At 42.0% G+C, this 24,529-nt stretch overlaps 2 protein-coding genes across 11 annotated transcripts in view; one reads left to right on the top strand and one right to left on the bottom strand.

The window, feature by feature from the left end:
- The first annotated feature begins 64 nt into the window (after positions 1-64).
- Positions 65-10,166, top strand: LOC123510986 (cilia- and flagella-associated protein 52-like). The gene is made up of 13 exons (XM_045266564.1): positions 65-703; positions 1,081-1,277; positions 1,661-1,838; positions 2,605-2,792; positions 3,477-3,561; positions 4,377-4,469; positions 4,755-4,945; positions 5,329-5,669; positions 5,802-5,950; positions 6,038-6,180; positions 6,423-6,574; positions 6,680-6,911; positions 7,147-10,166. The coding sequence occupies exons 1-13, from the start codon at positions 646-648 to the stop codon at positions 7,297-7,299; spliced, it is 2,160 nt and encodes a 719-aa protein (XP_045122499.1). The 5' UTR covers positions 65-645; the 3' UTR covers positions 7,300-10,166.
- Positions 7,741-24,529, bottom strand: part of LOC123510985 (sodium/calcium exchanger 2-like) — a 94,724-nt gene continuing 77,935 nt past the window's right edge. For 4 of the 10 annotated variants that reach the window (XM_045266554.1, XM_045266553.1, XM_045266559.1 and 1 more), the window contains 12 exons: positions 23,498-23,551; positions 17,522-17,578; positions 16,552-16,676; positions 15,990-16,083; positions 15,273-15,420; positions 14,749-14,942; positions 14,033-14,177; positions 13,375-13,553; positions 12,503-12,653; positions 11,920-12,098; positions 11,543-11,640; positions 7,741-10,525 (listed from right to left, as the gene is read on the bottom strand). In XM_045266554.1, coding sequence (XP_045122489.1) covers positions 10,390-10,525; positions 11,543-11,640; positions 11,920-12,098; positions 12,503-12,653; positions 13,375-13,553; positions 14,033-14,177; positions 14,749-14,942; positions 15,273-15,420; positions 15,990-16,083; positions 16,552-16,676; positions 17,522-17,578; positions 23,498-23,551 — 1,560 coding nt within the window. In that variant the 3' untranslated portion in view covers positions 7,741-10,389. Of the gene's footprint in view, positions 10,526-11,542; positions 11,641-11,919; positions 12,099-12,502; positions 12,654-13,374; positions 13,554-14,032; positions 14,178-14,748; positions 14,943-15,272; positions 15,421-15,989; positions 16,084-16,551; positions 16,677-17,521; positions 17,579-21,233; positions 21,258-23,497; positions 23,552-24,159; positions 24,178-24,529 lie in introns of all 10 variants that reach the window. The other 6 variants (XM_045266557.1, XM_045266562.1, XM_045266563.1 and 3 more) reach the window with 4 other exon arrangements.

Here is a 24,529-nt window from a genome sequence, read left to right as displayed (position 1 = left end):
GCAACACGTTACCAAGGTTACCGGGACGCTCTGTCTGTCAGTGGCCACCAGCTGATTACCACAACACACAAAGCGCTGCCGGTCTTTTGGGGGAGTATTAAATCGTGTGTTGGGTGTACCAAGGTGTGTTCTCTATTCAAAGCACTGTTCTGGAGTGTATCAGGGTGTGGTGTAAAATTGTACCTTTAATTCTCTGTCAAGACACTGCTTTTAAGGGTGTCAGAGTGAGTTTTGGGTGTACCGAAGTGTGTTGTCTACCTAAAGTGCTGGTTCTGGGGTGTATCAGGGTGTGTTTTGGGATGTACATATAATTCTCTGTCTAGACATTGTTTTTTTTTTTTTTTGGAGTGTCAGGCTGTTTTGGGAGTATTCTGTACCCAAACGCTATTTCTTGTGATGTATCAGGGAGTGCTTTGTTAAGAGTGAGTCAGTCCTATAATAAGGAATAAAGTACTCATCGCCTAAACTCGAAAAAAAAAAGGAAAAGGATTAAATAAAAGTGTCAGTCCACTTGAAAAGAAAGATGAGGCAAGAGAAACAATAAACAATACAGTACAGTGTCTGCCGCTCAAAACTCCAGATGCTGTGAAGGAGAAGACAAGACAAGCCAAGCCAGGAGCAGAGCTGAGCGAGTCCCGGCCCACCATGAAACCAAACAAGAAGATAAAGGACCTGCAGCTTCTCTCCACTATTGGATTCACCGGTAAAGACACGTAGGATTAACCCCTTCAATACCATGACGCGTTTCCTTATTCCTTCTGCTTACTATTTGGTGATTTTATACAGATTCAGAAACTAATGTGGAGGATTAAAATCATAAAGACAGTGGTCATTAAGCTTCTAACCTCCATAAACCCTTCCTAATGTAAATAAAATCGTCTAATCGCACCTAAAACTCAAGGTAAAAATGTGTCCCAGTACTATAATAGGGTTAAGAGACATGGATGAAGTAAAAGCAGTGGCAGTCCCGTTAAGACCATCACTCACTTATTGATGCCACTATCCAGATAGCTCGATCACTTATAATCTTCAGCTGAATAATTCTCCTTTGCCTCAATAACTTAAGCTTCCCTCCCGTAGGTAAGGTAGTGGACGGGCTGCACCTTCAGAAAGACTCCAGCTTAGTTTATCCCCTGGGTGTGGGTGTGGGCGTGTGGGACAGAGCAGGGAGCCGCCACGCCATCCTGCACGGCCACACACGCCCAGTCGTCGCCCTCGCTGTCTCCCGCTCCGGTAAATTGATCGTGTCAGCGCAGGACGGTGACCCAGGATGCCAGGTGAGTGAGTGGCTGACTGACTCATTCACTGACTCACTAACTGATTGACTGATTGGGTGACTGAGTGAGTGACTGGCTGACTGATTGAATGCATGAGTGAATGACTGACTGAGTGGTTGGGTGAACGAATGACTGACTGATTAAAAGGATGACTGGCTGACTGACTGACTGATTAGAAGACTGAGTGACCGACTGACTGATTGACTGACTGACTACAGGAGTGAGTGAGTGACTGACCTACTGAACCTGCAACAATTAGTGATAACCGACATAAATCATTTCTGAATCTTCTTTCTTTACATAGACTCTGGCCAAGGGTAACTAAAATGGATGACAATGGAAGGGGTCTACTGAAGGTACCATTAACCACCTCTCATCAACAGGCGCGGGTGGTGGTATGGCGGTACGAGGAGCGGCAGGAGTGTGGCAGTCACGAGGTGCACAGAGAAGAGGTGGCGGCTGTCGGGGTGTCAGCGGGGGAGGAGTACGTGGCCAGCCTTGGGGGACTCTCCGATGGATTCCTTGTCCTGTGGCATATCCCGACCACGACCCCCATTTGCAGTGCGTCCCTTCAGCCTCTTCAGTGCTTTTACTTTGGTCCTTGAGAGTCTATTTGTGTTTTCCTAATCTTACTTCCAGCACTTTCTTTGTTGGATCTGATATTAGCCAATCACTTTAGTAGCTTTCTGTTGTTCTCTATGATTTTGATAGTTGAAGATGCACCACCGACTGATGAGGGAAAGTGTGTCCACATTAAGATAGGATATTAAGTTAAGCTATTCCTGGTATTCTTTCAAGTGCCGTTCTCTCGTAAAGACTGATTTCATAGGTTTTGTAATGGATAGCCTTCTTAGCCTCTTCAATACTGTGACGCATTTTTGTCACCAGTTTTATGTATGAATACACGATTATATTTACATTAGAAAAGGTATATGAAGGTCAAAAAATTAATTCACAGATTCTTCACTATTTTAATCCCCACATAAGATTCTGAAGATGCATAAAATTACCAAATAGTAAACAGAATACATATGAAAACACGTCCTGGCACTGAAGGTATAAATTTCTTCACACAGAGTCTTTGTATGACTATCGCTACAAGAAAAGCCCTTTAGAAAGCAACATTAAGTCTAATTATCTTGCATTGAGTACACTTCAGCAAACAAAAGTAAACGGTATACATACTTGCACTCCAGCCTTGATGTATATGAGCGGAAGAGACGAAAGTAAACAGATGAGAGGACAAACTTGCCAGGCTTTTTGTCCCCTCAGTGGCATCTAGTGACCATGATAATACATTTTACTTCTCCTTCATTCTCGCCCGCAGGTGTTCAGGCGGCCGAGCCAGGGATGGGTGTGGCCTCACTCTTGTGCATGGCCCCACACACGCCCACACTCATCCTAGTGGGGGGACAACGCATCCTAAGGGCGTGGTCACTTAATCCCGCCACGAACAGACTCACACCCACGTCCATCTCCCTCGGTCTCACGGAGAGGAACTACACCTGCATGAGAGTACGTTGATAGGGCGACACTGAGGCGATGTGGTGTCGAGAGGCAAGGGTTGTGTTTCAAATATTTCAGTGAACCTTATTCTGAAACACTCGTGCGCCACATCTCCACTTTTTCAAAAGGCTCCAGTTGAAGGAAAAGTGATCTTTGATTTTTTTTTTTTTCACAATTCTAGTGACAGATTAATAATACTTCTACATTATCAACAGAAACTTTAGTGAGAACCCGGGTAATCATCTCTGTGACCTTTGAAAACACATAGTTCTTGGCAGCAGAGTCGGAAGCGTGTCAGTCTGAGGCGGTAAAAGGAGGCACGGCAAGGCTGTGGTAGGTGTGGTAGGCTGAGGAGAGCTGAGGCTTGGTGGTGTGGTGGGTGTGGTGGGCTGAGATAGACAGAAGCTTGTTGATGTGGCAGGTGTGGTGGGCTGAGGAAGGCTGAGGCTTGGTGGTGTGGTGAGTGTGCACGGTGGGCTGAGGTAAACAGAAGCTTGGTGGCGTGGCAGGTGTGGTGGACGGAGGAGAGCTGAGGCTTGGTGGTGTGGTGGATGTGGTGCAGTGAGGTAGACAGAAGCTTGCTGGTGTGGTGATTGTGGTGGGCTGAGGTAGACAGAAGCCCAATGGAGTGGTGGGTGTGATGGGCTGAGGTAGGCAGTGGATCGGTGGCGCGTAACAATTGTATCTCTGCAGGTGGATGAGGCTGAGGAGTTCCTATTCGCGGCCACCACCACCGGGGACGTGGTCAAGGTGCGGCTCAACAAGCCCCCCGCGCCAGGTGAGTCTCCGGACTATAACTTATTCTGAGGAACTTGTGCCCGCTGTCTGGAGCCCGGCGCCCGCACAGCCACACTCCACTCATTACAAAAGACTCTTATGGAAACTGCACCAATCAACTCACACTCAGGGAAGCGACCACAATTACAGCACACAGGCCATCTTCCCCTCGACCGGCGGTTACACAAAGAAAGAAAGAAAGAAAGAAAGAAAGAAAAAAAGAACGAAAGAAAGAAAGAAAGTAATAAGAAAGAAAGAATCAAAGAAAGAAAATAGGAATAAAGAATAAATAAACAACTGAAAATGCATTACTCTCTCTCTCTCTCTCTCTCTCTCTCTCTCTCTCTCTCTCTCTCTCTACGTGAGGGACACCCTGCCTAGTGTTCGTCAGTCCCTTGTGTCCTCGTGTGAAGAGGAATGGAAGTCCAGGGGGAAATGTTGTGCATCATGTGTGCTGAGACAAACATACGTACGTTCACAGGATGCACCTTCAGGAAAGGCACAAAATCTCAGAAATGAAAGATTAAGTCATTCTTGTTGAATAATTTGGATAGTTTTCTTTCGCAGTCTTTATTTCTTTGCTTCGCATGATGTAGAATAGATTATGCCTTTTCATTCAAAGTTGTGGCGTCTTTCCTCACCATTAATATTTCGTTCCGCGGATGTGCACGCACGGGAGGGCTTGGAAATATTTAGAAAGAACTTCAAAGTTTCCCTAGTAACATTTTCCAGTACCTGACTTATCTTCACTAAGGTGTATTCTCTTATAACACTGACTATAGAGATCAATCTTTGACAAATACCTTCTGGTCGCAGGCTGCCACCCGTCTCCCGTGCTGGTGTCTGTGATGGCACCCCGACCCGCGCCCTCGCCCGGCGGTCCCAGGCTCACGCGCGCCCCCACACCTGGTGAGTCACTGCCTTGTTATTCTAATTACTTGCTTCTAATACGCTCTAGTAAAAATATTGAAGCTATGCGGGCCAGTCCAGTTTTTGTAATGATGGTTTCATTATAATGATTAGACACTGAGAGAAACAAGAAACACGAATGAACATTGGAACCTTACAAATAACACAATTGAGGTTTTTGAGAATAATAATAGCTACATATGAGAGGCCGAGAGCTCTCAAAATGTCGTTCAGGGTGACTCACCGCTCCCTCTCCCTTCTCCCTCCACTCCTTTGGCACGGCAGGTCTGCAGGCCATGGCGGTGCTGCCCAACGGTGACCTGCTGGTGGGTGACGTGGGCGGCTACGTGCGGGCGTACCGACAACTGCAAGATGTAACAGAGGAAGGGAGGCCAGCGTGCCCCGCGCCACCACGCGCCCATGGCACTGTTAAATACACGCACCCGAAGGACCCCACCAGGCCCCTCCTCCAGCAGGTGAGCGGGTGCCGCCCCTCTCCCCGCTATCCCCGCCCCGCACCACACCCCATCCTCACCCCCTCCACAGCCCACCACACCACACCACATTACCTGTACCTGCCAGACAGACGCTTGAAAGGCTCGGTAGACAACTCAGCCACACTCACAAACTACACATTGAGGACCTTTACTCTAAAACTGTATTTTTTTGTTAATTCGCAAAACTAATCATTTAAATATGTCGATACACTTCACCATAGCCTACATTGCCAAGATCTAGTGTATATATAGAGTCTACTGTGAATAAGCCGATCATTTTTGCCACTTCACCGAATGATTTAAATTATCACCACCTCTCCTCTAGTGCAAAAAAAAGCCTAAATGCTTCTCCCTCCTCGTAGGTGTGGGCGGTGGAGGTGGGCGCGGCGGTGACCTCCCTCAGTGTGGCGGGGGAGGAGGTGGTGCTGGGGACGGTCTCCTCGGATATCTACCAACTCAAGCTATTCTTTCAACACCAAGATTTCAACCAAAGCAGGTCCAACAAGACGAGAGTAGAGTTTCAAGGTCAGATGAGAAACCCAAAAGAGAAAAGAGGTACTCGAGAGAGAAATGTGTCGCAGCGAAAGCATTCCAACTCCACACACGCTCTTCACAAGACCCTCAAGTTGGACTCCGTGACACCTGAGCTACATCTGCTGTCAACCTGCCACTCTGAACCTATCAATGACGTCACATTTCCAAGGTAACAAAGAGACTGGTGCCCTAAACTGCCTGACTTAATATTAACTGACTGAACGATTGAAGGGGCTGCAAAAAATTAGTCATATAACGCTTTCTTGGACAAAAAAAAAAAAAAAGGACTTTCCTGTGTTAGGGACGTTGACCAGCTGGTGGTGTGTGGCGGCATGGGTGGCGTGAGGGTGTGGAACGTGGCTTCCCTGCAGGAGTTACTGAGGGTGGAGCTGACGGGAATCGTGTGTTACTGCTGCTGTGTGTCTCCCTCTCTGCACACCATCATCACAGGTAACGCACAGCACCTCACAGCACTCAGCACACCCACAGCATTTTATCCGCAGCAGTGGTCTGATGAGTGATGGAGTGTTGTTTCAGGGTGGAGTGACGGGCGACTACGTGGGCTGGGGGCTGAGAGCGGGCGTGTGGTGTGGGTAATGGATGACGCGCACCACGCGGGCGTCAACACAGTCTGCGTGCTGAAGAGTGGGAAGCTTGTGTCTGGAGGCCGCGATGGACGGGTGAGGCACATATAGAGATTCAGTAACATAAAAATTTTGACTATGGTTGATTTGTAGTCAGTCAGATTGACAAAATTGACTTCATACAATAGAAACCTTTTTTGAAGCCGAAATGGGCGAATGGAGCAAGAAGTAATTCATGTGGAGATGATTAACGAAACTCTTCCCCTTTTCCTTCCATCCTGCATCTCCCAGGTCTGATAGGCGCATATACTGTAGATAGTTATCGTGTGTCGCGACAGGTGCGAGTGTGGGCAGTGGATGGGAGGAGAGTCCTCATGGAGGCCTCACAGAAGGAGCACCGAGGGGAAGTGACTCACCTCGCCCTGGCGCCCACGGAGACTCGGGTCCTGTCATGCAGCGGTGATGGTTCCTGCATCCTTTGGAGTCTGCCGTGAGTCAACTGCCGCGGTTTTAATGTGGTCCTCGTCATGTAAGCACACTTACATGATTATAGACCGCTTTACCAGATTAGGTAATTACCTCGTGTTGCTTTCAGGGAGCTGGAGCGTGTGTACCGCCTCACAGCCCACACGGTGTTCCTGGGCGGACAGGTGCTGGGTAGTGGCGAGGTGGTAACTGTAGGCAGTGATGGGTCAGTGATGGTGTGGGACAGACATGATGGGGTGTTGCTAGCAGACCTCCCAGCTTCCAACAGGCCCATCACCACCATCACTGCCTCCAAGGATGATGCCACCTTGGTCACAGCAGGCGAGGACGCGACCATCAGGGTTGGTATCACACTTGAACATAAGTAGTACTGTAACCAGGGAAGCTGCATGAAGCCAGCAGCCATACAAGTGGCACTCCTTAGGAAACATGTCTTTTTTACCTGATTTGCATAGAGCTTTTGACTTTTTTTCTCCATATGGTTGATGGATGGCCATTATCCAGACAACTAAATGAATTTCTATTCAATACTATTACATTCTTCAACTTCCAGTCAAGATAATATGTCCACGACAGGTCTGGAACTGGAGCAAGGGTCGGGTCACACATGAAGGTCATGGCCACAGTGGGTCGGTGGCCAAGGTGGACCTCTCGTCAGACGGCAAGGTCCTTGCCTCGGTGGGAGAGGATGGAGGAATATTCTTCTGGAAGATGCCAGAGAGAAGATGAACCAGTGTGACCTTAACTGGTGTCACACTGGTGCTCTTGTCCTTCCCTGTCCTCTACAACACACATATCTCTACTGCAAAGCACACTATTCTCTATGCTGGCTATGTTTTATAATCTATGCACTGACTTATGTGACTTGCATCTTACACATGCATCAACTAATGAGGATGAAGCTGTGTGTGCAAGGAGCATTCAGTGCTTTAATGATATCTACAAGTATGATGATTTAATTTCAAAAGATGAGATACTATATACCTGACTCAGTCCTGTAAAAAATACATGTAAGAACAATTAGTTAGGTAAGAACAACCACACCTCTCTGGGACTGCTTCACTGTTTATCTTTACTACACTGAGCACTGTTGCTGTGTCCTGTGCATGAGCTCATGGCTCTTTCACTAATACTTTTGTACATTTTCAGAATAAAAATTAAAGAATGGGAAAAAAATGTGAAGTTTTATTTAGCAAGAATCCCACATCAAAGTACAAGTCTGAATGGAGTAAACTTTAGGGAAAAGCCACATTAGGTACTGAAGCAAACTTCCGATGGAATCTTTAATACAGACATAACTTTGTATATATGTAGTATGTATATCCTGTAATCAGCATGTAGATACAGAGTAAAAGTGTGACAGGCCATACACTACAGAACCTCCCTTCACTGTCACAATGGTCAGCAGTCACACGCCACGACCAAGATACACACGGCTTGACACAGACTCACCAGCACACAGCACAGGCAACACACTCACACAGCATTTCACACAGAGGTTCAGCACAACACCTGTAAGGGACATGCTGCATTTGTGGTGTAATACTGACACCACCAGCTGTGTCCAGTGGCTGTGGCTATGTCCTTGGCAGTATCATACAAGTTAAGAGCTTGGTTGAGAGTGAAGGCAGTTGTGGATAAAAAGTTAAGAATGTGACTGGAAACAATGCACTGGTTAACAAGTTGGAGAGTTGTCTGCCACACACCAAGACAATGCTATCCCACACTTGACACATGAGTGAGCATTGAACTCAGTTGGGGATCAGAACAAGACTGGACACTATAATCTACCCATGAGAAAACCACCCACCATTCACCATCACAAGTGAAGAACATAGACAAAATTTGATCAAGAGCTTACAAGAATGAAAGCTACATGTTCTTATTAACACTACCCTTCAGTCATCATTATCATCACCAGGTGTCCAGTACAAAGCTACAAAGTTATTACCCAAGGAAAACACGCCTGGGAGGTTTTAGTCGCATAGATCAGGAACATGAAACTGGAAATCACCACAAACCATCTAAACATTGAGAGTGTACAGACCCTCTCAATATTCTCTATGCCGAACTATAGTAATTCTACCTCTACATCACATTCCCGTAACCTCATTACCTGCATGAGGGAAATACTTATAGTCTGTTTAAGGAAAACATTACAAAATAGAGAATTTCAAAACAAACATGACATATATAGCTTACATACGTATTACAATTATAGTTACACATAAATACAGATTCTTAAATTTCTGAATATAAAACAATAGAAATTTGAAAAGTATTGAATCGTGTCATTTGATATACTCATACCGAGCCAATGCACTCAATAGTAGCAAAGTGTTAAGAGTAATGTTATGTGGAAATTTTTTTATTTTGAGAGGAAGGAATGTGATGTATGTGAAGAACTTAGGAAAGAAGACCAGTGAAAGATATAGGATTTGTTCATTTTGATATATCTGCTACACTGAGAATCAAATAGTGTTAGTGTAAGAATAAAAAGGAATAAGCATTGAAGGAAAAGACAACTCCTGCACAAAAAACTACAAAAGAAAAGTTAGAGGAAATAATATGGCGAGAAATGAACAGTTTGTGTCATCATATCTGTAGTAAAGATGGAATCAGCACAACACTTGCACATCAACAAACTTCCAGATATGAAGAAAATCCAAGAAAAGACAAAGTTAGAGCAACCAATTGTAACTTAACTCATTAAATTTCTTACATTAGTACAAAGAATCCTGAGCTCACACTGAACACACACACACACACACACACACACACACACACACACACACACACACACACATTTAAATGCCACTCTGAATACAGCCACTCATTCCATCATGTAGATAAATAAGAAATTCTAACTATCAAACACTAATATCTAATAAAAGCCAAACCTTGAACACACCAGCAAACTGAATCACATGAGTGGTTGGTTCATCTTCTCAAACACTTTATTCTCTCTCTCTTAAGGAGTTGTCAAAGGCCACTGAGATTATCTAGCTTCCTGTGGGTGTTTCTCTACTAATGGTCCAATGTTCCCATCAAACAACTTCTTTAGAATCCCCAAAAATTAATGGTCATTCATATATGCATCATTTGAAATCAAAGTACTGTAGTTATTGATTGAAAAATGTAATTAAATCAATGTGTTGATAACTAAGAAAAGATAATTACATTAAAGTTTTCACTCATCTTCACACATCTACTGGTATTTCCCTTCCATGTGATACTTATTGTGAGGTTCTCCCACAATACATGTACCAAATACTACATCATATTGCAAAGCATTCTCAACCAAAGACACTTGATCAAATGACGCACAGTGTTTCCTGTAGAACCTTGAAGAGAGGGAGGCTGATTTCAACTCTCATTTCTTTGTGATCATGAAGACTAAACTAATTCAAGACAGAAAAAACACACAAAAAAAAACAGATGATAAATAACACACAGGATGTACATAACAAAGAATTCACTGGACAACATATTGCTCTTTATTACACATCTGGTTTCTTCACTCTTGTCACTACACACTCACACACACACACACACACACACACACACACACACACACACACACACACATACACACAATTTGATCAGAGAAATTATATCTAGTGGACTAAAATTATTGACAAACTGGAAGTACGAGAATTCTTTAAAGGCTCATCCATGTACAAGAGTAACAGATAAATATTTTTCCCGCCCTGATGACAATAAACACTCCATTCTACCTTCCACACAGAATAAACACCATCTTGCATTGTCAAAACCTCAGACACACACACACACACACACAAACACACACTGTGAAAATCATTTGAAATAGTCATACTGCTGGAAGGAGGAGAAGAGCACATACACCATCCACAGGCTCATCATGACAATTCCGGACGCGTACCTCGGAGTTGCTGGCCCGCCCAGCTCTGCCTTGCCAAACACACCCAAGAACCTGAGGAAGAGAGCACCTTATTACCAGCCTGACCCCTTGTGTATGCATTTACTTAGTTGTATTTACCTAATTGTAACATACAGGAAAAGAGCTATGCTTATGCTGTCCAGTCTCCATATCTATGAAAATCCAACATTTCTTTGAATTTATTCATTGTCCTTGCTTCAACGACTCTCTTTATCTAAACTACTCCACACCTCTACATATCTTTGTGGAAAGCTGAACTTCTTGATATCTCTCCTGCAGTTGTCCTTTCTTATTTTCTTTCCATGTTGTCTTGTGTCATTAGTGTCCCAGATTAGTAAGTCTTCTCTATCTAATTTTTCCAGTCCAGTCATCGCTCTATACGCTGCTATTAAATCTCCTCTTTCCCTTCGCTTTTCTAAAGTTGTAAGACCTAGTATTCATAGCCTTTCCTTATATGACCGTTCACTTAAACTTGTGTGTGTTTGTGTGTTGTCATGCTACACTGAGCAGTGACACGGTCTGGTCTCACTGTGTGCTTCACTTGGAAGAATGTTACTACATACTGTATAGTTTATAAGTGCATTCCAAAAGGTGATTTTAGTCTTTGGGACATGAGCATGTTGAAGTTTTAAACTTTCTATATTAAATGTAATCATTTTGCTTAAAACTGTATAGTATATACTTTTCATTAGTTAAGAGACAGGATAAATATTGAGTTTGAGGTTTCTTCTATGATTATCCTAAGTTTTCTAAGATAAAAATAAAAATGAAAAAGATTTTGGATTTATTGTTTTTTTTATTAGAAATATGAATATCATTATGTCTAGAAATGTAATTTGTATTTATCAATATTGGCATTTGGTTATCAGCTGACAGATATATTGCCAGCTATCAATTACATCGGTTATCGGCAACAAGGTCATTGTTATCAATGCCTGGCTAGCAATACCAATCATTATCAATGCCTGGCCAGCAATGCTAATCATCAAATAACAATCAACACTTATAAATATCAACAGAACATATTACAGTGTTGGCGGGGCACCTCACCTTCGGGCCAAGATGATGCCAATACACAGGATGCTGAGTCCAGTGAACAGGCCCACACTGAAGCCAAGGTTGCCCTTCTTCACCTCGAAGGGTTCGTCCTGCAAACAACAGGTGAGTAACAGGGTGTGAGTAGGGTGGTGCCTCAGTGATGGGTGAGTGAGGTGAGAGGAGTGAAAGGTAAGCATCCTCATTGTCACCACCAATCAGACAGTTATCAAAATCTATTGGTTATTATTAAGAGGAAACTGATGTATGAATAGGCATGATGATACAACAGTCTTTCTTGAATCAACAAAAAGACATACTACTCTATTTAAAAAAATATATATTTAAAAAACTAGTGCCACTTGAACATGCTTGATGGAAGTTGTACACACCCTGATGACGTGAACTATTGCTGCGATAAGCCACGGCAGACCCAGACCCAGGAACACATTGACAGAGTTACTGCCCGTCACATTCCCCACAGCATTGTCGGCGTATTTCTCCTGCACTGCTGCGGCCTTGGAGGCGAAGGTGTCGGGCAGAGACGTTCCCAGGGCAACAAAGGTGATGGCTGGGGGAGTGAGGGAGGTTGATGTGATAATGCAGATTACTATATATTACCAGTTCCACTTGCATTTCAGTCAATCAGTGTAACAGCTACATTAAATGATACAATATGATAATGCAAATCAGATATTCCATTCACCTGTATCACAGCTAATCAGTGAAAGCGTTCAACTGTACCAAAAGCACCAGAGCAAAGTGTAATCATCACTTTTCAAAACAAAAGGAATTAACTATTCTGTATTATCATTTCCAAATAAAAACTCACAATTTGAACTAACAAATGCACTACACCCTCAGATTCACCACTGACTCCATTAATTTATCAAAGCACCAGAAATGAGTAACTCAATATAATCCTCTGCAAACTAAAAACACACTAATAATATTGCACAAAGCTCTATAACCCACCAGTGACTCCGTCCTTCAGGCCAACCAGACAGCCAAAGATTGACGCCAAGTCCCCCACAATGGCAGTGAGGAGACCAATGACGCCAAGGGAGACAAAGAAACACAGCCAGCCTCCAAGAATGCCAGGCGGGGGAACCAGTGCAAAGATGATCTGATGGGGAGGTTGTCAGTTTACATTAAGTGGTGACAGAGAGGGTGATGACAGACTAGAGGGTGCATTGACAGTGGGGAAGTGTAGAGGGGAGGGCAGATTGTATAGAATGTAAGTATTAACAGTAATGAGTGGTGAAAGTAACAAGGAGAAAAGATATAGAGTGTGGTGACAGCATGAGTGAACAGAGAAGTGGAAAAGATTCAGGGTGGGGTGAGGGAGTGTTGTATAATACACTGACAGATGCAGAGATACAGGAACAAGAAATATGAACTTGTATCTATTTATCACACCAGTAAAAGTAAGAAGCAAATAGTTATTCATCTTGGCTCCTCTAATCTCAAGGATGGGTTATATGGGAGTAAAAATCAATTACATAGTTATATGGCTCGATACACTAGATAGGGAGCAAACAAAAGCTGTGATAACTGTGAGACTAAAATGAAAAATGAATGCCTTAAATAATTATGATACTGAAAAAGAAGTTATGAATGAGCAAACAAGACACAAAAAAACCCTGAAACACAACTTATTTCAAACTACAGAAAACTTTTTTATTACTGATCATCACAATACTTACCAACAAATTCTTTCATAACATTTAGAGCATTTTTAACAAGAGAATCAACTAACAATACACCACACAATCCACACAGCACAGCGGACAAACTAACACACAAACACACGCGGCACAAGAACAAAAGAGCTTCATTCGTCACACCTTCCAGCCAAAGGTGAGGAAGTGCAGAATGTAGTCCATGCAAGTGGCATTCTCAATGTCGCCTCCATTCACATTTAGGGCGTCCTTGATCTGACTCAAATATGTCTCATGGTGGACTTGCAGGGCGTGGACATTAGCGTTGGTCATCTGCATCATGTTGCTCAGGAAACTGTTGAAGTCTAAAAGTAAGAAAAGGTGTCTGTATGAGAAGCTGAGACTCCCTCCCTGCTTCTGTATTTCCATCTACCTATGACCTGAACTTATTTAAAAGGGAGGTTTCAACACATTTATCCCTTTTCTTTTGGCTAACTCTCTCAACCATGCTCAAGGACTTGCATCTCAGTGGGCCTTTTTGTTTAATAGTTTTTGTTGCCTTTGGCCAGTTTTCCCCTATTACATAAAAATACATTAAAAAAACATACATCCAAGGATGTCTCCCCACAAACACAGCTATAGCTAAAACAAGACACAACTTTTACATTCACATTCATTCACAACACTGTCTTAGCCTCTCAACCACATCAACCCCCCACCTGATGGAGAAGAGACAGTACTGCTCTCACTTTGTAGGAATCAGACACACAGCCTGGACACATCTAGCTTTGTTTCATGGATTTTGTAGGCACAGTGAGAGGCATTGTGGAGTACTGTGACTCACCATCGTCGTTTGTTATGGTGACGGCTGTGCGGTTGATCTGGCCCAGCTTGGCTCCTCCTTCAGGATCAAACAGCTCCACCTCAAAGTGTTCGTCCTTCTCTGGTGTCATGTCATCAATGATTGGGATTTCAATGTTCTGTAAAGTCTGCAATGGAAAATATTAACGATTAGTGAAGTGTCTTGAGCAGAAAGGATGCTTTATTAAATACACTGCCTGTCCAGCTTATCATACAAGACAAGACTAAGTGTACAGTTCCTTCAGAAACGTCAAAGAAACACTGGAACATTTATCTAAAGGTGTCCATGAGAAGTGGCTGGAGCAGGAGCCTCTAGCAACACTCACAGCAACACCATGAGTCCAACATGTTCTGATCAAATAAGTGAATGTTGATTGTTCTTGACCGTCCTGCCACAACACACAGACACAGACATGTAGACATGCAAGTTCTCTATGATAAAACTGTAAGACTTTCATCAATTAAATGCAAAAGTGTGTAATCTTTAAGGTATATAATGCTATGCTGTACTTTCTCCTTCTTTGCGAGAGAAGTACTAGTTAAAGGCAGAAATATCAGGAAAAGAACACACTATTTTCCTTAAATTTTCATAGATGAATGTTGGTTAATGACAGAAAAATGCAGGGAAAAAATAGCCTGCTGAATGACTTTGCAGTTCATATCTTGCACAGCTTCAAGATGATGGTCAGCTGGACTCACCTCAGTGTGCTTGAAGGTCAGCAGTCCCTCGCCACCAGTGAAGTCCCGGCCAGACACGGCAGACTTATCAATGGTGCGCCACTTCACAGTGATCTCCCCGTCAGCACCGTTCTTCCTCACCACAGGGATGACAGCATTGCCAATACTCTCCTTCACCAGGAAACCTCTCTTCTGGAACATCACAATGCCAGGCTCTGCAAGGAAGAAGGTGATTTATGTGCAGGACTTATTTGTAACAAACTCATGTATTTTTCACATAAGAGACTTAATTGACTAGTGGGAGTCTGTGCTTGGAGTTCAACCATGAACAGATTATTATCTGTGGTTTACAAGGACTAGAATAGGAAAATAGAGAATGGTAAATAAATAAACTGATAAAAGAAATGTCATCGAGAGAAGAACTGAGTGAAACAGTGCCATATGATATTATCAAGTACACTTAATTCCACCATCATCCTTCACAATTGTTATATCTAAGTGTGCAACAACACACCCTCTACACAGTCTTAGTAAGCAGATCTCACCATCGTCATTGAGAATGGTGATTTCCATGATGGAGATACGGCCAAGCTGGACGCCCTCACGCTTCTCTGGGTCCATCAGGAGGGAGATCTTCAGGAAGAACTCCTCATCCGGCTCCCACTGGTTGTCATTGATGATCTCCACGTCAATCTGTGTGGCGACAAACACTTCACTATACCACCACTCTTCATAAACATATGGATCTTTTTAACTTTTTGGCAGATGATTATAATAACCTAGTATACTGATTTGTACGGTGCTAGTCAGTTAAGTGGGGATGCTCGATACTTGATGAGGCAGCCTTCCTACTGAGAAATATATGTCAACTCAAGGGATTTTGATAGGTAAGTATTATTGCCCAGAAGTAATGATGTATATTAAACCACACCTCCTTTCTCAACCCCCACTGCATGTCTGCCTCCACATTCCCACTCCCTTCCTGTTTCTATATTCCTCAAACTCCTCTCTCTTACCTTCATCTAACTGCACAGCCCTCATCTCTCTCTCTCTCTCTCTCTCTCTCTCTCTCTCTCTCTCTCTCTCTCTCTCACATGGTCCTAATGAGACCAAATATTCTGAGAATCTGAGTAATCATCTCTGTGACCTTTCCAAACAATGCCAGTGATCAAGAGGTCAAAGTGCTGAAGAGTTTGAGCACCAGTAGCTACACAGTGTTATCTTCAGCATCATAATGGAAGTCTGCATCAAGGGTTACTCACAAACTTCTCCCGCTCATTGGCTTCAAATGTTATGATCTCATTGATGCCGATGTAGTCTTGGTCCACTGTCGCTGTTCCATCTATCGTCTCCACCCTGCAGAAGAAACACCACCATCATCATCATCATCATCATCATAATCATCATCATTACAGGAACTGCCACACATAGACTCCACAGCTTCTTGTATCTTCCCTTCTTGTGTTCTTACATCATCACTTCACTTGATGTCCTATTTCCCTTGTACAGTTCAATGCCATGTACTATTTGGATCCATGCAATAAAAAGTTTAACTGATCTAAATAAATTGAGTTCCGATCTGTACTATATCAATAACAGTCCCTTTACACAATGGAAGGCAGGTCTTGTTACCACTTCACTCAACACTATTTTTTTTCTTTTATGTAGATATAATGTGTTTCAACCAATGTAAGAAAAGTATGATTATTCTCAAGGCATACAGCAAGCTCATCTTCCTGTACGTCTCTCTATCAGCAAGACTCATTTAACACGCTGATTGCTGGAGAGAGGCAGACAAGAGGAGCTGCTATTGTGCACTCTTACCTCACTGAGACCCGGGTGTCTATTCTTCCAGTGCGGCAAATAGCAACCTGGAACTTGCCGATGTTCTCCATGACAGCACAGGATGCAGAGTGGAAGTCAACAATGGCATTCTTGTGTGGCTGCACCTGCAACACATATGGTGGTGATAGTGGAGTGAGGTGCTGAGATGAGCCAGTGGTAAGACAAAGGTATGGAGAAAGTTATGTGATTGGATTCTAGTAATTAATACTGTCCCTTTGTGCTTCAGTCTGATTTCTACTTTGTGTGTAATTTAAAAACAATGCATCTTTAATCCATCCCTCCCAAAAAAATTTATGGCATGCAATTGACTTATGAGCTGTGATTAACATCTAAACTGTGTATATCTTGAAAGAAAATATGCAAGATGAAGTCATTTTATCTTCTAATAATTAAAAAGTCTATTAACATAACCTGTAGAGGACTCAAATTAAATTGTCCTCCAGAACAAATGCTTCAGAGCAGAGGCATCATTATCATCCAGCCATGTGTTACTTGCAGTATGAAAAGTGGTTATATTTTCACAAGTATTCAAGGAGTATGTGATAGTTAATGATCTGACATATTCTTCAGTACTTCTCAACACAAGATGAATTAATTTTGAGTGGCACCCTTATCAGGACCACATTCCTGTAAGGAACTACAGCACCACATCCTTTCTGATGCATCCCTGCCAAAACAAACTCAGCCGCTATACACAGTTCTGATTATATAATTTGAAGAAGATGGGATGAGAAATCTGGGAATCCCTTTCAAAAATTTAAAGAAAGCAAGTTTTTCATACATAAACTCTCTCTTTAAGTACATTTTCATGTATTAAAGACAATATGCAAAAGGCTGTCACATCTGTCCTTCCCATGATGCCTCTGCCTTGAGCCACAAACCATTGGACAAAAGAGTCTGTGCTCGAGAGAAAGTGTGAAGGAGGCAAGACAACACAAGGAATGTTTACCTGAGGGACCTCCCCAACAGTAGGTGCTTCAGGATGCTCATTCATGGCATTGTAGACCTGGCAGTAGAAAACACCACCAGTTAGCATGCACCTCCCACTCAGGCATCTCATTTCCTTCCATACATATTGTACTTTTGTGTCTGTCATGACTGACTGGCTGGTCAATGTGTCTGTCACTCACTACATTGGCTGCACCTGTTCTATGATTCACAGCTAATACCTTATAAGGAGTACATGACCAGTACTGATTGATTTTCATATATCATCTGTACCTATTGGGTTCCTTTGAACTGCTAACTCAGCTTTCTATAGACAATGATGACACTGAATAAGTTAAGTCAACTGCTTTACTCTTAAAAGATTATTCATGAAAATGACAGACAGCTGTTAATAATAACAATACAGTAGCTACATTTCAGAACTAAGAACATTATGCCTTAAGCAAAAAAAAAAAAAAAAAAATTAACTGCTTTTTCTCTCAATTTACAAGACATCTGAAGTATTATTTAATTTGTAATACCTCTCATATTTCACCCTTACATCAACAGTCTCAATATTTACAGGACTAACATTAACAAACACCTTATTTAAAAGTTTAATAAATAAACACACTCATATACCACAACATTAATATGCACATACATACAGGTCTTGCTTCTGAGCCCATGGATACTTGCACCATTCAAGACACTGGCAACTCACAAAACTATCAAATGCATTTAGAATATCTTGCATGACTTGCCTGCAAGAGTGAATGGGAGTACTGTACTGTGGCAGCTTGATGGAAGAATTGGAGGCTGTTGTACTTCAAAATTGTTATGAACACATAACAGGAAAATAATGTGTGTGTTTGTAAATTGAAAAAAAAAAAAAAAAAAAAAAAAATATCACTGCAATTTCAAACGTGTTGCCTTCTCATCACAACCAGGTAGATAATCTTATCATGGTCTAAAGAGTTTACTGGATCACTTCAGGGTGATTCCATGATTCCAGCTGTAGATTAAACAGGGATTTACATGTCATGAAAATAAAGCCTCCCTTGAGAACTGAACTAATATTGTCATTTCTTATGAGGGCTCAAGGCATTTAAATTTTTTTCTTTTTTTCTTATAACCAAATTTCAACTATTAGAATAATGTAAGCTTAACATAATTTCATCTGCAGTGTAATACAAGCACTGGATCACTGTTTTTTTCTTCAGTGACTGCCATTCAGTACACAAGGTTCTGATCAAAGTGAGTTTCACCACGGGCAAGTATCTGGCACAAGGCAAAACCTGCAAGCACCAAACCACAAGTCAGTGTTGTCTGGCTGACATTCAGGTGCCTTAGAGTTCCTGTTCAGAAAGCAACAAAATTACCAACTCATGCATAACTCCAAACGTGCTCAACATTTCTCAGGTGCAAAATAATGCAGAAAAGCACACACAGATGTGCACACACACACACACACACACACACACACACACACACACACACACACACATGTAGTAACACACATGCAGAAAACCGTCATGCACAACAGATGTGCAAGCAGAAAAGCTTGAGATGCAGCACACCACACACAAGTGCCTTAGTTCATCACGGGACACTGCAGCATTCGTCCTTCCTCCCGTCCACCCAGAGGAGAAAATGCTAACTTTCCCATGTTCTCTCAAGTTATAGTTTCATGTCAGTATGAGTTCCTGCAAATCGTGCTTTACACTTACTTATTTTTGTTTTTTTTACCAACACAAACTGACTAAGTGCACAAAAATATGAGTTGAAAGAGTGCCTGTTAAATCTATGCTTCCAAAAATAGTGAAACAGAGAGAAGATCCATTCCTGTTCTTCTAATTTCCTGAAGCTGCTGGTGCAATGGTGATTCTCATATAACAAAATGGTTAATAATTACCTTTGATACAAGTTAAGGAGATATAAACACTTAAGAGCATTCAAAGAGGCAACATATAGTGATAGGTATATGTGTTTCACCTGCATACTCATTAATTCAAAGCTTAATTTAGTCATATATAATCTTACTTTTTTATCATCATGCACTGTCTATACAGTATTCAAGCAACATGAAATTTTGTATGTTTTCTATCAGTATTTCATAACAAACATATGAGTCTATTTATCTAAACACGAAGAGTATCAAAAGCCGTCAAGCTGAAAAAGTAAAAACACACAGTGAGCAACAATACCCTGAAGCAAAAAATGAAAACACTCCCAATGAAAACAACACAAGAGAAGAATAAGACAACAAATGGCCAGCTGAGCCACACAAGGCAGCTCCACCACTCCTCAACACTTGGAGATGCAAACAAAACACTAATACCAACAGCAATATCAACAAGAATAACACTAATAACAACAATAAGAAAAAAACACTAACAACAATCTCTATATAGCTATGTTGACATCCCTATGAAGGAAGGTGGCCGAGACAACACACACACAAACATACACACACATGAACAATTCCTGACATCTTATTCTTTATCTAAACTTCAAATAATTGTAATAATAATAATACTCTGTCCTCAAGAATGAAATCTTATGGTCTTCTCTTTACCAAATCTATAAAAGGACAAGTTGGCAGTTTCTAAGCAAGGTACATACATCTCAAGACTTGTGGTGTTTCTCATCCATGCCATAACAATTGTAATAACTATTGGCAAACTACTGAGTATAAAGTGGAAATAGATTAATAAAGTACTATAGCAGCTTATCCTGTTGTGTAATGAGACTGACAACTGGTAGACTGAAATGAATGTTTGCTTCAAGACTTCTGATAAACTCATCAATATTACATGCCCAGTCAGGTCATTGGTACAGAGGCCGCTGGGAATCATGACAGTAACACCCTCAGGACACAGGAAAGGTGTGGCCAGACCTTCATCCTCTGTACTAATCTGCTGACATTTCTTTTATGTTATAGCCTATAGTGCCTGTAGACATACTTGAAGAGCATGGGAAGAGGTGTCCAGCTTCCACCACTAGCAGCACAGGCAATTTTATTTATAACGGTATCCTTATTGGGGCCCATATCACCACCTAAGTGCATCTTTGGTGTAAGGCAATTACACCTCCACCTAGAACCTGGGTAATATGGTGACATGTAAGTAACTTTAAATTAAACCACTCAACAAAGTTTCAATGTGGCACGAGGTGGGGTTCAAACCTACGTTCAATCCCACACTCACCACCTTATCTACTATACCACCATCTCCAACATGACTGCAGCAGCTTTGTAAGGCATCTTGAGGCAAACTCTCACTCATGCCAAACACTTGTCTGACTCATCACATGCAAAATTTTTACATGGATAAAGATAGTTACAGCTGTACTTCATTGTACTTGCATTCAGTTACTTAGACATGGAAGCAAAGTGTGAGGTGATTAATAAACTACTGCAGCATCATCTTGCTCTGTTTGCTTGTTGTGTGATGTTCTGGACATTACAAAGCAACAGTTTGACTGACACAATAAAACGTCACACTCGTTCTTTACTGCACTTGCACTCAGTTACTCAGATTGGCGATATTCAAAACAAAATGCAGAGGAACATACTCCTATCTTTACCGCAGCTATTACAGAGAAGAGACTACAAAGCGAGAGATATACAAAGCAATTAGTCGGACAAAAAAATAATATAAAAATAGAGAATACAGACTGGCAGTGTGTGGAGAGGCAAGGAAGGGCAGAGGGGTGCTGCAAGATGTACTTACACTGTGCAGGTATGTGTCAACACCCTGTAAAAATAAGGTCACTGGGTTCTCATACACAGTCCAACAACCTTATGACATCCAGCCCAGAATCCCACACCCACAACTTCAGAGCCGGACACACTGTGAAAGGAAGGCTGCCTCTCAGCAAGCCTTCCTCTACAGAATGTCTTGCTAAGGTGAGTGGAGGGTGTGTCATTCATTCCAGTAACACTACAACACAGTGCAAGACCAACAAGCTGGTTCATCAGACTGTAAGTGTGTTGCCAAGTAGGTGAGAAGAAATACAAGAACAAACAGAAGAAAAAAATGTGTGAGGTGGTTTTGTGGCTTTTGGTAACACTTTTGTTCATAATTTTGTTAAGTTTTTGGTTGTCATGCTGGTTGTAAATGGTATCTTCTGTGTCTTGTGAAAATTATGTGTTGCCAAGTGGATGAGGAAAATGATTGGAAAAATGAAAATAATGGAGTGTTATTGTTATTTTGGCAAGATATTTGGTTGTTTGTGGTTGTGATGTAGGTTGTAAGTGAATTTCTTTTGTGTTATTAGGGTTAGCACTTTATGAAATTATCATGTTCACTGTCTGCTGTTCCACGTGTTCCTGTTATAACTTCTATACATCATTAAGGTCATTATTTTCTGATCATGGACCTTATCCTTTTGTTCACTATGTACAGTGGTTCCTACATGCATTGCTTGACTATAGGTGGCAGTATGCATGTCTGTGATGAATACAACATTGTTCACATACTACAAGGTGAATCCTGAAATATAATTCATACAAAGGAAAGAAATCTCACATATCCTTTCTTGAAATTTCATAACAAGAAACATAGCTAAACTAAAGGTAAGGACAAGCAATGCTTCACTATGAGCTTCAAGGCTGCAAGGGCCTGGCTATCACAACACTAGTGGCTATGTATGCTGCACCTCAGGACAGAAGCATGGCAACACTGTCACTAATACTTTCACTCACTCACTCACAGACTGGCTGGCTAAAGTATTCCTGTCTATTTCAAACCACACAACAAATCTGTAGTTTTACCAGAACTTTTACTTACTTACAGGTTAAACAATAGTACAAGTAAAATCAGGTATATTATAATTGTATAAAGATTTTGGGAAGGAATATGAGGTTAATTTGCTGCATGTTTGAAAAAAAGGAGGAAACTTGAGTGAGTGAGTGAGTGAGTGAGAGCGTTTAGTGACAGTGTGAGCATGTCTCTGTGCCTCTGTGGTGGTGACAGTACTATGCCAAGGTGAGCATGATGGAACACAGCACAGCACAGCACAGCACTGTACATATTCCTGAGTATCACGTTTCCCTCTCCCCCGCCTGATACTGGTATCTCTTGTGGCATCACAGAACAGCACAAGCAACTCAACACTAGAGAGCAGCACCGACTCAGCACCACTTAACATCACTAGGTTCAGCAGTGTGCCGGGAACCACTCCTGTGCACCACCACTCAGTGTATCATGCACCGATGACAGACAGTCACAGGGACAGGACAAGAAAATAAGAGGTGCATTCAGGGACACTCAGTGCATTCAGAGGTGAGTGGGTAAGCAGCATAACACTCTAAAAGGAGGGTCAGCAGGCAGGAGCAGCAGCAGCAGCAGCAGCAGTGGTATGAGGTCAGCAACTAATATGACATGGAGTTACCATAGACACAAGATATAAGGAGTTTGTCGGATACAAAACTAAACATTCTTTTGGTGAGCACATGTCAAGTCATGTTCTGCATAAAGGGAACATTGCCAGAGAGTGAATTTTGTCTACAGATACTGCACTGAGTAGAGATTACTAGGGAGGGGAGGAGCATTTTAAGGTGAACTCATCCTCCCTTACACAAGTGAAAGTCAAAGTGATACAGCCCCTCTGTGATAATCCACAAACCTCACAACATTACAACTCTTCAATAGATGATGGCAGTGAAAGTTTTAATATCTAATAGATGAGAATTACAAGTTTGCTACAACATAACACAGACAAAGGTTAGTGGAGGAAATGGAAATTAGTATAATAATTAAGTAAGTTGCTTTAGGATGAAAAAAATTTTAACTGGTTTGTGAATGTTGGCATAAAAAAATATCGATGACCACCACCATGAGAGCCTTTCCTTACAGTAGTGCTCTGGAAGCTGTTCAGCACTTAGGGCAATTCAAAGAGAGCAAAAATTTCCCTTTAAGCACCAGATACACAAATAGTAGTATTTCTAAGAGAGCCCAGATGGATGCGTGGGAAGGAGAGGTGCAAGGGCTACCTGGTTGGTCCCATCTTCAAGCATGATCAGCGTTTTCAGCCTGTCCTTAGAACGCTTGAAAGGAAGACACAAATGAGCCACAAAGAATCAAGGGTCAAAAGAAGAGGATTAAAGGGAATGAGCTTTAAGGAATTATGAGGAATTGAAAGGTAAAGAATTCTGGGAAAGGACCCTGTTCACCTGTTATTTCAACCCTCCAGGCACTCAGCCTAACACACCTGACCTCCCCAGCGCTGGCCCAGGTATGGTACTTGTGACTTTACAGAATGATCACACTGCAAATAGTTTAGTAAGATGAACAACATAAGTATAGAGAGTGTCAGCCACACATCCCCATCTTGCCTGAATACTGAATACTGAGGAAGCAGTTGACTGATATTGATACAGAAGGAGGCCTGACTAGCACTGGGGTAGTGTGAGGGTGGTGAGTCTTGGCACCAGTGGGTTAAACTGTTACTCTGCCACAAAGACAGACCTGCACTACTGTAAGTCTTCAAAGCAAACAGTTCTATAAGCCATATTTCCTCTGGTGAGCAGTGACTGTCACCTCCCGTCACTGTCTGACAGCCACGGTTACATGCATACTGTCTCGGCTAAAGCAAAGAATAATGAAGCAAAAATAGTATATGACATGAGGTATACTTATCAAGGTAATGTTCTACCTTCACAGCATGTTCTTCCTGAAACAATACCAGTTCAGTGCACTGAGGCCTACACTATATACAGCCTGGCCGGCCAAAACACTCATGTCACCGCCATGGTCACATGTAGGCCTATGTAGTACACTAGTACTTTGCCAACACAATTCATAACTCTTTACAAAATCTTCTAAAAAAAGTTCTCTATGCAAAAACTTCAGCACATGACACTTAGAATTTTCAAAATGGACTTTAAGTTTAACAATCTTACTTATCTATAAAAAAAGTAACTAATGGAATATTCTAAGGTAAGAAATGTGATGATCTGGTAAGACATCATTATTAAATTCAACTTCTGGCTTTATTGAGCATCAGGTGAAGAGGAGCCATGTAT

This window comes from Portunus trituberculatus, chromosome 30, assembly GCF_017591435.1.
Source record: "Portunus trituberculatus isolate SZX2019 chromosome 30, ASM1759143v1, whole genome shotgun sequence".
In the NCBI taxonomy this organism is placed as follows: Eukaryota; Metazoa; Arthropoda; class Malacostraca; order Decapoda; family Portunidae; genus Portunus; species Portunus trituberculatus.
The sequence above is the reverse complement of the archived record's forward strand: the minus strand, read 5'-3'. Positions and strand labels throughout refer to the sequence as shown.

What these genes read in the sequence shown, in the direction of transcription:
- LOC123510986 (XM_045266564.1), top strand. Translation starts at nt 646, where the DNA reads ATGAAACCAAACAAGAAGATAAAGGACCTGCAGCTTCTCTCCACTATT. An exon ending in CACGCGCGCCCCCACACCTG is followed by an intron (nt 4,470 to 4,754) that starts GTGAGTCACTGC and finishes TTGGCACGGCAG; the next exon opens with GTCTGCAGGCCATGGCGGTG. An exon ending in CCAGGCCCCTCCTCCAGCAG is followed by an intron (nt 4,946 to 5,328) that starts GTGAGCGGGTGC and finishes CCCTCCTCGTAG; the next exon opens with GTGTGGGCGGTGGAGGTGGG.